General features: G+C 34.0%; 1 protein-coding gene across 2 annotated transcripts in view; it reads left to right on the top strand.

Annotated features, from left to right (window-relative positions):
- LOC116337655 (octopamine receptor beta-3R-like) overlaps window positions 1–17,499 on the top strand; it is a 63,311-nt gene that overhangs the window by 13,409 nt on the left and 32,403 nt on the right. For both annotated transcript variants that reach the window (XM_031762408.1, XM_031762407.1), the window contains exons 2-5: window positions 5,665–6,515; window positions 7,687–7,962; window positions 13,293–13,491; window positions 13,776–15,831. In XM_031762408.1, coding sequence (XP_031618268.1) covers window positions 6,070–6,515; window positions 7,687–7,962; window positions 13,293–13,491; window positions 13,776–15,831 — 2,977 coding nt within the window. In that variant the 5' untranslated portion in view covers window positions 5,665–6,069. The remainder of the gene's footprint in view (window positions 1–5,664; window positions 6,516–7,686; window positions 7,963–13,292; window positions 13,492–13,775; window positions 15,832–17,499) is intronic.

Here is a 17,499-nt window from a genome sequence, read left to right as displayed (position 1 = left end):
TTTTTGCAGAATATTCTGTATGTTATTGTTTTCTTCTTAGGCCGTCAAATGGCGTTGCTTTTCCATCGGATTTGATGGATGCGAAATCGAATTATTGCTTTACATTGAAATTTAACTGAACTGAACTAATTGTGCGTTGGCATTGTTTGGCATTTGGATTTTTTTGAAATCACATGTATATTAAAATGCGTGCAAACACGCAATAGATTACATCACGCAGACGAAAAACGCGCTAAAGACAAAGCTTTTCCAGCAAGCGATTTAAATGGTTGATGCAATGCAAACGAGAAATTCGTGTAATGTGTCATCAAAATCAAAAACATAGAGCAATTATGTTTGCATTAAATACGTGCGATGGTGAAACCGCAGCTAATGTTAAATTCATTATACCAAAGGCCTCGCAACGATGACGATTTACAGTTGATAATCTCGTTTGACAAACCATGAAGAAATGAATAGTGGCATTGTAGAGAAAATTGTAGTACTTGAGAAAAGCACAATTTATGAAATGGCACGATTTTTGCTGGCGCATAAAAAAACGGAGACGAGAAAAAAAAAACAAATAATAATAATTCGTATAAAAAGTTTTATCCGTTTTATACGGATTATGTGCGAGTAGAGTAATGCGTGGTTGTGTGCATGCGATAGCGCAACATGTTACCATTAGACTTATATGAACAAAGTTGAATCTGTATAACGACGTTCCCATTCTGGCTGGCTAGCTGGACAGCTGACATTGCATTGTTATTCGGAGAAATGCGTAGGTCAACGTTTAAATTGTTTCCATTATTTATCGTAATGAAATCAATGATTATGTAAAAAGTTCGTTGGAATTTCTATTTATTCGACATCGAAATAAAAAAGCGAAAGTTGTCGGTTTAAATTGGAGCATTTTTTTCCTTCGCACAGTCAATGTGTATTTATTTGGCCCATTTTTTGTCATATTTTAAAATCAAATGTAATTTCTTCAACAAGCAATGCCATGGGTCATGCTTGGAATTGTGTTGATGCGTGTTCGCTGCTTTAAACCAAACAAAAAGCGATTATACATTTGACGAATATGTCTTGGCATTGGTTTGGTATTTGAGCATTTGTATAATTTGGCTGAGCGATTGAGTTGTTTTTTGTGTGACTTTTCCATTGCTCGCTCGGTCACATTGCAAAAAAGCCAAATTGTCTCTTTGTGATTGTCATTGTAAAAAATTTATGCAAAGTAATCCATTGAGAACTTTTGTTCGTTTTAATTTCATTCTGGGTGGTTTTTTGTATCTATCTGTATGTCCATTAATGCCAAATAAAGATATTTTTGCGTATATTTGGGTCGTAAAGTGTACTCAAATACGGGAAGCAACGACTCGGAAAAGTGAACGCATTTAATTTTTTCCTCTCATTCTTCATCATATTTTCTCTTTTGTATTTATTCTTTTGCTCAGTACACCTCACTCCATCGTTTGTTCCCTCTCTTTATCTGTTTTTTTAAAGCAAACTACGACCAGTTATCCCATTCAAGTGGTGTTTGGTTTAACGTCTCTTTTTTCTCACTCATAACTCGAATATGATTCCAATTTAAGAGACGGGTAAAGATGCTAGTAAAAGAAGGAAATGAAACAAAGTTTCGTTGCAAACTATGGCAAATGAAGTGAACACCAAATGAACGTACTCATAATGTTTTCTTTTCGCTTAATGCTCCCAGAAAACATATGCAACAAGTATATATGACGTGCAAAACCATATCGTGAAGCAAACACACAGACATTTGGTTCCGTTAGATTTAAATGCTCTCGAAGGATTTTATGGAATTGACTTTTTCTTGGTATATTTCTGCACACTGGGTCTTTGTTTTGTTGTCAGTTCTCGTTTATCATGACCAAAGAGAATTGTCGTTGGTTCTCGAATTAAAGGATTTCCGTTTCATGCCACACATATTTCCTTTCATTTTTCTGTTTGTATGTCACATTAGATCGGTTACTTAAGATGCGATGTAGGCGTAAAAATATCATTTTTCTCTGACTCTCTTCTTATTTCATTCATTTTACTTACACTCATGTGGCCAACACAACCGAAGTGTAAATAACGTTTGATCGGTTGGTTTTCCCTCATGTACAACAACATGCGCTTATTCCTTTACGCTTGCCATTTCATTCAATTTCATTGTAACGAAAAACAACTTTAGCTATCAAATTGTAATAATCATAACTGAATTGGCAACATTTTCACTTTCGATTCGACCAAACACACTCACTCGTTCTATGCCATTATGAATGAATACATTCGTTTCTCGCACTTTAAGTGGTCTTCCGTGAACGATTCTGTTCTCCAATTGGGATCATTAATATATAAAATGTTACGTCCGAAATATAAGCGGGTGAAGATTAGTCAGTGTCAGTGTCAGTGGAGCAGTCGATATAATCTTTCAAAATATAAATGTTTCATTATGTGTTCAGTTATTCGTTCGTTCGGATGAAGAAAACGAAAGAAATATAGAGAGAGAAAGAGAGGGAGAGCAGCTATAAAAATACTTGTCTTTAGCAAATGAAATTGTATTAACATTGCTTTAATTCAGCGAAGTGATAAGAAACGTGCACTTCAACTTTTCCACTTTGATAACTGCTCATTTTTGATACATTTACGTATATCTACGTTATGGCATTTGAATTTTTATCTCTCTTTTTCCAATTTTATTCAACATTAATGTGCTGAGTCGTATGTGAAGTATGTATTGAATGAATTCAAACCGCCCACTCTGCAATCCAAGTGTTCGAATATTTTCAGTATTTTCTTCTCTTGTCAACTTCTTTTTCACTTTTTGATTTGATTCTCACACGTTCGCTCACTCAAACCGTCAGACACAGCTGACAACCAATGTTTGCCACTACGAATATGAACGTGTTTCCATTTTTTTTTTTTTTTTTTTTTTTTTTGTAAGAAAAAGAAAAAGGGAAGGCCGCTTGTCATCACCAAATGAAAAAAAATATGATTACACGAAATAATGTCTATATATTTTCAGTTTGGTTGTTTTGTTTTGAAAATTAAATTTTGGCACACTGGATGATTTAATTTAGGATGTAAAATTGACGCTTTCTCAGTCTGTTACGATCAACATCATTAAAATGACTGAATTTTGGGTGTGTGCGTGTGTGTGTGTGTGTGTGCATACAAATAGACGTGCATACTCAAAGTCGGCAAAAATTACATTTTCATTTGTCGAATGTTCAGCGTCTTAAAAATACATAAAATTGTTCACTTTCCATCTGACAATTCGTTCTATTATTCCGATGGCATTTCTTGATACGAACGAATTTATTTCGCCCATTGAACAATTCCATGCAAATCGGTGTCTATTAAATTAGGCCGAAAGACAAATTTTAAAATGCGATTATGCGAATAATTTTAAACACCATGCTCAAGTTTGAAGACGGAATACTTGATCTTTGGCTGATTTTCACAAACCGTTCGCATTTCGATAAGATAAACTCCATTTATGAAGCTTTCATTATTGAAAGAGCAACAGTTCTGATTGCTTGTCTTTGTTTTGATTTACATTTCATTTTCAGAATACTTAACGCACGCGCTTACGTGCATAGAGAAAGGAAGAGAGTGATAGTGAGAAGAGGAATACATTCAAATTTTATACTAACAATGGATATAATCATCGAGAGAGAAAAGAAAAAGAAATATCAAACACAATTTGTAGATGCCAATAAGTATTGAATAAATTGCATGTTGTCCTTCCATTTGTTAGATGATGAAACAATACATTTCGTTTCTGTATAAATGTGTGCGTTTGTGCCGTTTGTCATGCCATTTCAAAAGAATCTCGATTTGAGTATTCATATTAAATTGGTTGATAAATGAGACGCAGATTCTACTTTTGTACTTTTCCGTCGCCATTATCTAAATGATACAACAACGCTTTGGCACAAATCTCTCTCTCTCTCTCGCTCTCTTTTCGAACTCGTCAAATGTGAAATAAAAGTTTCATTGAAATATCTGAAATGCCCTCTTCTTTGGTGGCTCAATCGATTTGGCGCAATCGATGACGAATCTTTTTCGCTCCACTTTTTATTTATCATTTTATTAACAAAATAGATTCAATTGGATCTCGCTGATGGTAGAACGATGGTAGTTTGTTTCCCAATTGGAATTTTCTAACTTTATGATCGAACGTTCAATAAATGAGGACCAAAACAACTTATCGGCAGACATCACACACACACACAAATACAAAAAAAAAAACCAAACAAACATGAATTGAACTTTACTGCCAATATGACCATGGCAATCGTGTTATTCGTTGTTTCACTTATTATGACGATTTAGTATTTGCCATTGGGTGTTCTTCTTCTTGTTGTTGTTATTTTTGTTGTTGATGGCACATCGACAAGTTTTGTGCTCGCATAATGATTACGTGCTTCTCACTCTTTTTATTCCAGCTCTTCTCCATGTATATCTGTTGATACATATTTTATGAAAAAAAAAAAAACAATATCGCCATTGCGACCACACATTCTTAAAGCAATTGCCAACCGTACGTGAGCCATTTTATATTTTCAATGTTACAAACAACAATGTTGTACACAAAAAATTGTTGTGCATTGTGTACGCGATTTGCTTCTTTTCCATGAAATCTATCGACATTTTATTGATCGACAAAATGCATACACATACCTTTTTGTCTACGTGTGCTCTTTTCTCTCGCTATTCTAACGAGATCAGGAAATGGAAATAAAAAAGTTCGTTATATGTGTCTACTGTCTATATAAAATTGAAAAAAAAAACGCTTCGATTGAGTGGAAATACAATCAAACTAAAATTATCGAGATTTTTCACACATAATACATGAATGCTCTGAATCCATAGAATTTAATTGGTTGCAATTTTGTTACTGCTTTTTGTGTAAATTCATACCAAGGTTGGTAGGCAAACCAATTTGATTTATTGCACTGTTATAACTTTTATTCGGAATGGAGAAATGTACATTTCCTAATTTTAACTTTTATAGTATTCTACGGAATAAAAATGTAATCTCCGTATAGAAAATTGGCATTTGCTTATTTACTCGAAACCATACGTTATATCCACTCGAAAAATATGTTCATAGAATTCTTTGCACTATATTTCACTGAGGTGGAAGGAACAAAAAACTTTATCTAATTAAAGTGAAATTGCAACGATACCGATTTCGAAGTGGTCCAGGTCACACCTTTTGCATGAATGCGACTTTGATTATTTACAGAAATACAAATTTCTTCTTATACATCAATTTCATTGAGCCAATGATAGCCGCGTGTTCATTTGATTTTAAAATCGTGTAATATTCTGGCCAGCATAAACTAATTTGAATAAAAAAAAAAACAAATAAAAACTTTTGATGCTCATGATTTGCGCGAAAATTGCATTTCTTTGACATTTAAATTAGTTTGAAAACTGTTGATTCAATGAATAAGGCAAAGGAACAAAAATAGGCGGAAAAAAAGGAACACAACGATAACATCGTTAAAGTTTCTGTACAATGTTCATTTCAGGTAGTGACGTGAATGGTTATTTTCAGTATTATGAGACATTTTTTCTCGTCTCGAATTGAGTTATTATGACTATGATTAATAATAAATAAGTAAAATACACTTTTTAGAGCCTTTATTTTCTTTTCTTTTTCTTTCGTAGGTAAAACGTAATAATCCATTGTCCTGCGCGCACAAACAAACACATACACACACACGATGTTGCTGTGGAGTTATTGTTAAATAGCAAAAATGATTAGACGCTTAAAATACAACAGTGAACATTTAATTTGTAAAATTTCATAATCGGTTTGTCGATTGTGTCAAGTGACAATTGCTGGTAAAATACCGTCCGTACTGTGTGTATGTGTGTTGGTTTGTTGGATAGACCGAGAGCTAAATTGATCGTTAAACACCGAAATTCAGGCGTTTTGTGTGCGGTCGAGTGAAGAATAAGCGCCCGTTCAACATCACATAGATTGTGCAGTTGTGATGTGGTCATGGACTAGAACACTGTGAAAGGTGGAAAAGAAAAGTGAAGAGAAGTGAAGGATCATTTCATTTACATATGGTTGACGAAATGCCTGTGCTGCTAGCATTTACAGATCTGGTGCCTTATTCGTCATCTTCAACCGATGCAAACGAATCAGCGTTATATGTTACATCACCAACCACAACCGCTGCCATTGTCGAAGACCGATGGTTTCTATTGACCATTATATGCATAAAAACCATCATTTTTGGTACAATAATCATTGGGGCCGTATTGGGCAATGCGCTGGTCATTATTTCGGTTCAACGAAATCGTAAATTACGCGTTATCACAAATTATTTCGTTGTGTCGCTGGCAATGGCCGATATGCTGGTCGCATTGTGTGCCATGTCATTTAATGCAGTGCACAATTTACATGGCAAATGGATATTCGGTCAATTTATGTGCCGAATGTATAACAGTCTCGATGTATACTTTTCAACTGCCAGCATTTTACATCTGTGTTGTATATCGGTCGATCGGTAAGTCTTTTTTTTGTTTTTGACGTATTCAATATTTTCACAAAATGATTAACCGCTTCCATGTTATACGTATTTGGCCGGAATCTTTGTTCGTCGTTTTTTTTTTTGAGTTCTTGTGTAAGTCTATATGTTGTTTGACCTAGTCGTATTATTAATGGGAGCCAACAAAATGATCTACAAAGCGGGGGAAGAAAACCCAGTTCGCATTTTACATGAGCTTTGAACAATCTCTATGCATGACAAATTTGTATTGAATACCATATGACTATGTGAATTTTTCAATCAATTAGCAAGTGCAGCTCTCTTTGAATATGTTGGCTCGGTTTTGTGGCAAATTTTTTTTGCTTTCCTTTTCGTTCTTCATTTTTTTTTTTGTTTATTTTACTCAAGTACATATTTTCTCGAATATGTGCTATGTACATGGTCATATTTATAAAACGAACAAAAAAGATGTAATAGAGAGATGCATCGAACATTTTTCAAATAGAAGAAAATGTGCGCAAAAACGCTACAAAATCCAATCATGGTTGATGTTGTATGGCAAATAGATATAAAAGTAGACAAAAAATATATATTGAAAATGCATCTAACTGAGCTATTTTTTTTTCGTTCGGGAAAATGGGGACAAAACACATGTAAACATATTTTTGCTCAATATATATAATCTATGTTTTCTGGTCGATAATATGAACAAGAAACCAACAATAGAGCTACCTGAAACTAGTGAAAAACATTTTCGTTTACCCTTTAATTGGATATAATGGAAAATGAAGAATCTACCATATGCTGGCCCAATTACTTACTTATAAAAAAAACAACTCAATTATATTGAATCATCAGATTTCGGCCAAATGCTATTTTATGTTTGTATTTATTTCGTGAAGAAAAGCGCTCTGAGGAACTGGTGGAGCCCAGGTGAGGGGAAAAATACTAAAAGTTAACAAAATTATCTTAAATCATAATATCATATTTATTAATATATATTATTAATTTTAACTTTTAATGTTTTGCTCCTCACCTGGAAAGAGATGTGCCACTTCTTCTCATACATATCGCACTGAGAAACAGTTCTTACCAGCATCTAATCACAACAATTTCAATAATTACTCTTCAATAACATTGTTTTTTCTCTCTCTCTCTCTTTCATCTCTTTCAATCAATTAAACCCAAGGTTTGTTTGCATAGTCAGGCCGCTTGAATATTCACTTTATATGACACATCGAACGGTATTCTTTATGTTAGCAAATGTATGGACGCTGCCGGCTCTGATATCATTTACACCAATATTTCTGGGCTGGTACACAACAAACGATGCGCTAAAATACCAAGCTGAACACAGCGATGACTGTATTTTCGTTGCAAATAAAACGTATGCAATAATTTCGAGTTCGATTAGTTTTTGGATACCTGGACTTGTGATGATTACAATGTACTGCCGCATTTACAGGTAATATGAAAGCCGAAGCAATTTCAATTTTCACAATTTATAGATTCTATATGTTAATATTAAAAATAATCTGACATTACACCCAGTTTACATTTTGGATAAAATAATATCGTCGGAAATTGGATTTTGTTGAAGCAATGTGGTGCACGGTGACAATGTGTTGGTCATTTTAGGAACACATACCATGAGCATGAAAAAAGATAGCGTTTATTTTCTCAATTACAAACATAATCTTCTGAAATGTTTATTTTTAATTTAAAAAAAAGTAAAACGGCATCGAAATTGAAAATCTTATTTGCTTTTAATATTCTATAGAAATAGAAATTTGATAAAAACGTCTGTCTCGTTTTGTCTCGTGCTGAAAACGATTTCATTTTTAATGTGTTTTGTCATATTTTATTACACTAATTGAAAGGAAATGTTGATATTTTGTCGTTCTGAAAACAGTATGGTATGGCGTTTGCAATAAATTGTTTCAGACAGTCTCTTAATCGTGTGTGCTTTTTGCGCTGTTAATTTCATTTTAACTGTTACCATTTTTTCTACCTGATGACCGTTTAGCACAATGAAAATATCATTTCACCTGGTGTGTAACATATACAATATAAAAAACAGTCACTTTTCCGCATTGAGTACTCCAAAATCACAAAAAAAACTCTAATTAACCTTTGGATTTGACTTCATTCTAGAGTTGAAACAAAAACGAATTTCATTTGAAAATATATTCACTCAGTCAGCAATCTCGAATGAGAAATGGTTTTGGTGCGATCTTTTCAATTGATACAATACATAAAATAATGGCTCGTTAAAAAAACAAAAGAATTTCTCTTATAAATTGAAACTCATTTATTCAGCTCATATGAAATATATCCAAAGATGCTACATATTAAGAAAGCAAACGAATAAAAATGAGAAGCCAACTAAACAAAGTTTTCTTTCATACACACATTGTGTGCTTTTTCATCGTCTATTTTTTTTTACTTCGTATTATTCTTTTCATTTTGACATTTTCTTTTGTTTCGAACCGGATTACACCAATAACTGTAAATCGACCGTAATTAATAGAAAACTGCTTCAGTATTGTTTCATTTGCACGCACTAAATCGCACATACTCACACATTCGTTGCTTTTGTTGTTTTTTGACGCTTGAAGGCATTTCGAAGTATGGCAAGCGATATAGAGAAAGAGGACGGCAGGAGAGGGGGAGGGGAGATGGAAATAATAGAAAAACTTTTGCCAAGTAATTACGCTCAACTTATCGAACACGAAATGCGATTAAGTGCACCCAATTCACAGAGCAAAGCTACCATCTCTTGCGTGTAATTCAAGAGGACTAAGGAAGGCAAACAAAATTAACGAAAGAATACACATGTGTTTGTGCATCTCGATTTCTTGATATATCAAGGCTATATATGGCCTACCTTTTTTCGGTTATTATAGGCTGAAATGAACACATTTTAAGTGTTCAGTGTTTTCCCAATTCACATTGAGATAAATCTAATTTTTGATAATTATATCGTGTTTTGTTATACTGGAAGAAACAGTCATAATCATTGTGCCAGTCACACATACACACCGCATGAAAAATTGCTAACGCCAATCCAATCCACTTGGACTGTACAGCAGCAATGACAACGCCAACAAAATGATATTCTATTTTTGTTCATGGAATCTAAACGCAGACAAATCAGAGACATTGATAGCCAAATATAGCAATACATATAACAAAAACAATGCAGAGAGTCATGCGAATTTACATTTACTCTGGCTATTTGTTCAAATCGCGTTCATTTATTTATTTCGGTAATGTGCATGACAATAAAAACACTTGGCTCGGAAAGCTTTATTACAACATGGTCGAAGGGAAATGAAATAATACAAAACTGAATGAATTTAACTGTGCTTGGTTCTGTGCGACTCAAACGAATCAAATAAGGTTGATGGACGAGAAAAAAAAAGTGAAAAAAGAAACAATACACAAATATTCTATGTTATGTTCGGAAGTATAATTATAAATGAAACGAAAAGAAATGTGGTAGATGCAAATTATCAAGAAACAAAAAAAAAATCGCAAAATATATCGCCCAACAACAAACATAAGCGAAACGTGCTACACATAAAAAGTTAAATTAACAGAAGCTAATTTGTTCGATCTACATACACTTAACTTCAATAACAAGAATAAATATTTTATTAGCAAACATCTTTTGGGTGGTAAATCGAATGGACGGAAAAATCTCTATTTAAGTCAATTTCTCTCTCTCTCTTTCTCTTGCGCTGTCTCATCAATGTATACATTCGTGCCAAACAAAGTAAAGCAACGCAAAGCCAAGCATACTTCTAAGCTCAAGTATCTCAACCACTACGATATCAAGTATATAAACAATTTGGGTATGCTCATTCGTTCCGTTCATTTTCTTTAGTCGGTCGTGAATGGAATAAACGAAAGACAGACAACACGCAATGTATTTCCCGCACCGACTACAACAATACACAAAGTATACACATTCGCACCAAAAATACCTCGAACTCACTTTTTGGTGTGGCCAACGACACACTTACAAATTGTTGTGCTAAAAATATTTGCCAAGCATTTTACTTTATGGTTCGTGTGCAATAAGATATGTATTCACTTCATTTCTCATCAAACTTGGACCAATTTATGGCTTTGAATCTATTTAGTGAACTTGCCGGATATTTCTTATTCAATCAAAATACGTTCTTGTCAATTGTTGGCATGTTTTTCTTTCATTTCTCCTCTTTATCCTGATGCTGTTGTCGTGGTCGTTATGGTTTGAATTTACCAAAAAATGTTAAGATGAAGATTTGAGCTGTAGACCTTGTTGCTGTGTAACCAGAATACTTTTGGTCTTGATGGAAAATAATTTATGTATATACTATGTTCATGAAATGGCACTCAATAAACCGTACAGTTGAATTGCTTATGATTTGCGTCCGTCGATTTCATGGCTTCATGACGGGCTCAATGATAACAACATTGGATACATGATTGCTTATCGTGACTCGATTTGGCTGCATATGATTAAATGGCATTCGAGAGAATACCCACGAACAATGAAGAATGGAAGGGGGAACAAAATTATGAGAGAGATAAAATTTTGGTGCTATGTAATATGAGACGGATTGAGAGCCACTCATTTATGAATCGCTAAATGCATGGAACCACAACATGAATGTTAACTATTCGAATCCATTCAATTTCACTCTTGATTCCATTCAATGTGCTCATCAATACACGTTATTATTCAAACACTTTGCGAGACGTACACAAACAATTATTATGTAGAATAAATTTATAGCGATAAACATTTTCATTTCCTTAGATTTGCTTTTCACACACCACTCACTCACTATTGCCCTTCCTCTTCCCGGTGCGTTTTATCATCCGAATTTTATCTCACCTCATCAGTGTGCATATTATGCATTGGATGAAACAGGAAATTTTCTGTACGGAATCAATGAAAGTGCGCTCGCAAAGACTGTCAAACATACTTATACATACATAAAATATGTATTTTGTTTGTCTGAACATATAAACAATGTACAGAGCGTACACAATGTGTAATAATGTAATGGATACGACACGACTGTTTCGAAAGCTTATTTCCCCTCTCCCATTCCGTTAGCCTTTTGAAGCATACACTTCAGCAGCACTTGTATTTAATGCACCGTACTCACAATACCAAAAAATTCTCGATGCTAAAAGAATAAATTGTTATTTTTATCGAAAAACACATATTGTAAGCTGTTGTTTGTTTTCTACGCTTCCTGTCTGACAACACGTTAATAAGTCATGCATATCGCTTTGCAGTGTTTTATCGTCTTTGCATTAGCCTCGCATATGCTTTTTTATTTCATGTGACGTGTTTTTTGTCTATTTTTCGATTTGCCATCCATTAATAGTACAATTTTAAATTTAGATACGTGTTATAAGCAGTGCCACGTACACAACATTTGGCTCGATGGTAAATGAAGTGAAAACTGAACCAAATTCGTTCGTTTTCCATTCGAAAATGCTTTTCCAGAATTTAAATCAACTAGATGCTCATCTGAGCACTGAATATAACCCATCACACACGATACCAATCAAATGAACAACGTCATAAATAAATTACGGTCGAATACATACATCGTACTGAGTGAAGTGTAATTTCGGATAGAGTTTTCGAAAAGAAAGTTTGATGTACTCATTTTGTGTTTATACTACTACTTAGGTAGGTAGTATTGCTTAGAAGATGAAAACATCTGTGGCATATATTGTCATTTAATTTCAAATATACACACACACTGTGTCAGACTCTTCCGATTTTTTTTTTCATTTACATTTATTCAAAGAAAAGCGATCGAAGTGCTTATGTCCACCACTACTGCCAAATTGTTGTAGTTTGGAATTTACCTTAATGTGTGGCATTTTCCGGTAATCGATGGGAGCAGTAATTCGCTGATAATGATTAAATTCGTTCATGTGGTGACTTCAGTATGATTGTAGCATGTGTTAATTATTCGTTGTGGTTTTATATGAGATTAACAGCACTGTCAGCACCATTTGAAATAATATTTACTAAATTATATGTAGATTCAATTCGGTCTCAGTTTTACATGCGTGAACTTGTGCACACTATAAAATGAGAAAAGATAGTCGGATCCAAATAGAGAACGGAAGAGTGTTCAGATTTATTGAAACATCAAACTGAAAAATGAGCAGCTTTTACATACAATGTTCAATGTTGGATGTACACACAGTACCTTGTCGATTTAACGAACGACGTATATATTTTATGTATACATATACACGGTGCACATATAGACGAGAGCTTTTTAAGAGATACGAATTGAGCGTATGAAGTTCATTCAAATTGAAAACATTTTATTGCTCGAACCGGTATGATTAAATCGGATTATGCATTTCATATCTTGTGGAATATACAAAATATATATTACATGTTACATATGAATGGGTCAAAATAAAAATCCGACTTGTACGCAGAGTCTATAAAAGTGGAACATGGAGTTTTTTTTTACATAGTTTATTTGTTGTAATACAACAACAATTCTATGTAAAAAAAAAACGCTGTGTTCCACTTTTATGGACTCTGCGTACAAGTCGGATTTTTATTCTGACCCATTCGTATCTCCTTTTACTTCCTTAGATTAAATTATCTCTTGTATATTTTTTTACTCAACATTCAATTGTATATCTTTTGCTTTTGTGCTGCTGATGTTGCTGTCCATTGACATTACCGACAATTTTCCAAAAAAAAAAAACAACATATGTGGATTGGTCGATTGTGCTGGGCATACTCTACAGGGAAGCGGTACGTCAGCGAAAAGCGCTGAGTCGAACGAGTTCGAATATCCTTTTGAATAGCGTTCAAATGGGTCACAATGCACATAATTTCAACCAATATCATCACATTAACTATAATCATCCCAGCGATTGTGACCTAAATTCAAAGCTTAAGGATCTAAAAGAAGAGAGCAGTCAGCATTCGTTCAGCAACATTGAGGTAATCCAATTTGCCGATTATTTTCATGCTAGTTCATTATTATTATTTTTGTATGCATTTCGATCGCATTAAATTTTTTCGGACAAAACTATAAAAATTTCATGGACTTAAATTAAATTAAGTTGAATTGATATCTTCGAATCGAATTTAAAGTAAATTGATACAATAACAGCTTAAAATTATAACTTATATGTTCTTAGTTCGGTCTAAATATACTGAAAATGAAATTCATGCTTAGTATTCTTATCGAAAGATGGTTATATTCAATTAATTTTTTGAATTAGGTTCAACTGGTCGAGAGTATGACGGTCGATGATGGTGATGCGGATATTTTGCGGGTACCATCGCCACCACAACGACGATTAAGTCGAAGCAGCATCGATTTACGAGATTTGGAACAACAACAATTACAACCCCACGACCGTGTTGCGCACACAGATAGTGCACCATCAATGATTGCATTGGAAAATTTTTATTTAAAGGATGGCAACAAAAATAAATCGGAGAATCATTTCCAGCCGCTTATTTCGAAAAAAAAATTCTTAGACAAACCATTGGAATGCTTTCACACCCAACCAAATAACAAACCGACAAATGCCATTGATACGTTAACCATTGAAAGTGATAATGAAGATCTTGCACGTTTTATCGAAGATAATTATCAATATTTTAAAAAACAAAATGGCGGCACCGATTTCACATCATCCACGTCGCCGGCAATGGCGGGCATTACAAACAAAACAATCGAACAAACAAATCGAAATTTGCAGCTACAAGCATGCAGCGATCCCGATTTTCTAACATTGAAAAATAACATCGATTGTTGTGAATCATGTATCGGTGGTGTGAATGCGATAAATGCATGTGAAAAGAAAATCAAGAGTAAAAAGCATAAAATGTCAGCGCTCAGTGACTCTGATTTCATTGTATCGTTTGGCAATAGATCAAAACGATTTACATTGAAATCGAAAATTCCCTTCAAGACTATTCTCAATGGAAAATTTCCCAAGATTAATCATAACAAATACAATTCATTGGAGCAACCATCAACGGCGGCAACGGTGCTAACGCTTTCAACAGCAACAACCCCAACACCGACAATGACGACCAATCCAATGAATTCAACCAGTTCAACATTAATTACCGCTAATCTCCAACACGATTTGGCCCAAACAAATAAAAAATACGCTCACAAAGGACTTAACAATCACTTATCACAATCGTTAAATGGCTGTTATCTCAGCAGCAAAAAGTATGACCAAGCAAACCAATCAAAGTCCATTCAACGTGTTCTAAGCGAGGGCAATGAAACGCCCGCCACACACACCGCCGACCAACAATCACCATCCAATTATAGTCAATCACATCAGACGAGACAGCGATTCCATCAATCTCACGATGCCTTTGACATGTTTGTGAAATTGTTTCAGTGCGAAAAAAATAATAAAAATATGTGCGATCGGCAATCGACGAGCAATAAATTTAATTACAAAATTGTGGTTAACTCCAAGGAATTCGACTATTGCGATAGTATTTTGGGTAATTATTCGCCAAATGCAATTGTAAATGTTAACCAAAATGCAATCATGACCGCTGACAGTGTGGACAAAGTCAATGTGTCAACGAAAGACGAGGGTATAAAATCGAAATCGGATTGGCCAATTGATGCTGTGTCCACTTCAAGCATTTGTGATGGTCAAAAACTTATCATGAATCATCCGTATGAAGAGCATGTTCTATACAATCTAAATGCCGACGTTGGTTTGCACACCGGTCACGTTTTGGTAAATAATTTAGTAATTACATCGCCGCCAGTAACACCAAAACAATTGCTTAGCCCAAAAACGATAAACAAAGAGCAAACGGTTGCTCATTCGCCGGTACAAAATTATTTTTCATATTCGCAAAATCATCTCAGTCCGCATATGATAAATGCGTCGGACACAACTAGCATGTCAATGGAAATGATTGCAAATAATAATTCACCGCTCGAGCATTTAGTTAGCATTCGAACCGATTCCGATATTATAATGGTGCATGATTTAAAAGTGAACGAAATTGGTAGCGGAAATCTACGTTCATCCAATTCAACGCTCAATAATGGCAATGCAGCCGGCGAACAAAATTTTATCAAAAACGATTTAGCGTTAATCAATTCAAGGACGAAATGTGATAAAAATAATAGTTGTGCAACGGGTAATATGGGCAGCGGTCGCATTCGTAAACCATCCGTTACATACGACATCAATGTTATCAATAAATCACAAGATTTTAATATCGACGACATTTGCCCGCAGCGAAGCAGCTATGCCGCACGATCTGGATCAACAACATCAACAAGTAAGTGTGAATTGCATTGAACATTCTATTGCTTGTGGCTCAATGTTTTTTTTTTTTTTGTTTTCTTCTCCTTCTTATTGGAATCTGGCCGATCGCATTTGTTCGCAATATGCTCTTCACGTAAATTAGACATGAAATGAACAAGCATTATTGTGATCACGTACGATTCGGTTTGATTTATGATATGTGTTTTAATGCATTATTACTACCTTCAGGTGCAATTCCATGTGTGTTTGCGATAGTTAGCGCTAAAAGTGAAATAAAAACGATAAAATAATCATTGGAATTTACAAAATTAATAAAAACAAAACAAAAGTCAGTCGATCGATAAAATCTAGTTAATCGCAACAGCACACACTATTTATGACTTATCTCGATCAATTTTAGATTGTTTTTGATTTTTATTATTTTTTAGAATTCAAATGTCAATGGGTGTCAGCATGTGATTTTCATTAAATGTTTTTTATATATGTATTTTAAATTTAAATATGGCATCATGAAATGTGTGTTATTGAATGCAAATTTGTCATAGCTTCTTGCATGCCCAACGCAGTAAATCATTTAATTTGGCGGAAAATTGAAATTAGTTTGCACCAAAAACTATTTTGTCCATCAAATTAGACCCATTTCAAAATAAATATTTGCTTCGAAAATTAAAGTTATCATGATAAATGTTAAACAAAAAAAATCGTTTTGCATTTCAATGTGATTTCATTACAAACCGAATTGATTGTTCAAAATTAACTCGTTTTTAAATTAAAAGCATTCCCCGATGTGTGTCATCCACCATTTGTTTCAACTCCACGTATGTCGCACACATCGATTGATGGCAGAGAAACGTAAAAAAAAAATCAACCATCCAATTTTTCACCGCTGACTGAAAATGACATGAAAAAGTATTTTGGTTTTGTCAATTGATCTGTGTTTTATCCAATTTTAATTAACACATATTCGGCATCGTTTGCAATTTTATATTTATTTTTCGACCAACATTCGAATGTGACAATTACTTTTTTTTTTCAACCCGAATCTTTTGGTCAACCATTTTGCTCCATTATTATTTATACATTCCATTTCATATCTCATATCTTTTACACATCCATAGCTTTGGATCTGAATCAAATTTCATTTCACATTGCCAATTTATATAATCGCCGCGAAAAGTCTCGTTATTTTTTTGATGTGATGCAGGATTTTTTCGTTTTTATAAACAAATACGTTGGGTAATCCCTTCGCACCCATTTCATTGAGTATTTCAAATGACATTCCAATCGACAGTACGTGGCGATTTGTGTTTCATTATTATGCATCCATGCAAATGAGATTCTTGTAGCATATTTATTAGTATAATAACGACAAATAGAATGGGTTGAATAAACGCGAAATCGATATCGATATCGATATTTGTTGTAACGATTTCAATCGTTTTCAACGTTTTTCAGAGAGGATATAAAAGTGTTGAAACACTAAGCCTAACACAATGTGATTTCTTGCAGGTAGAAATTTTTTTATAAGCCCAAAACCAAAACCATATCAATTGTAATCCGCCCGAATTGGTTGTATTTATACTGATAATCTCGACTTTCAACATATATCTCAAGTTGTTTTTTTTTTTAATTTGCCAATGGCGTAATTCAGACTCATGAGAATACATGTGTGTTCGTCTCC

The sequence above is a fragment of the Contarinia nasturtii genome, unplaced genomic scaffold (genome assembly GCF_009176525.2).
Source record: "Contarinia nasturtii isolate CC-2019 unplaced genomic scaffold, AAFC_CNas_1.1 Cnas_scaffold_285, whole genome shotgun sequence".
Classification (NCBI taxonomy): domain Eukaryota; kingdom Metazoa; phylum Arthropoda; class Insecta; order Diptera; family Cecidomyiidae; genus Contarinia; species Contarinia nasturtii.
This window is presented reverse-complemented; position numbering and strand designations above follow the sequence as displayed.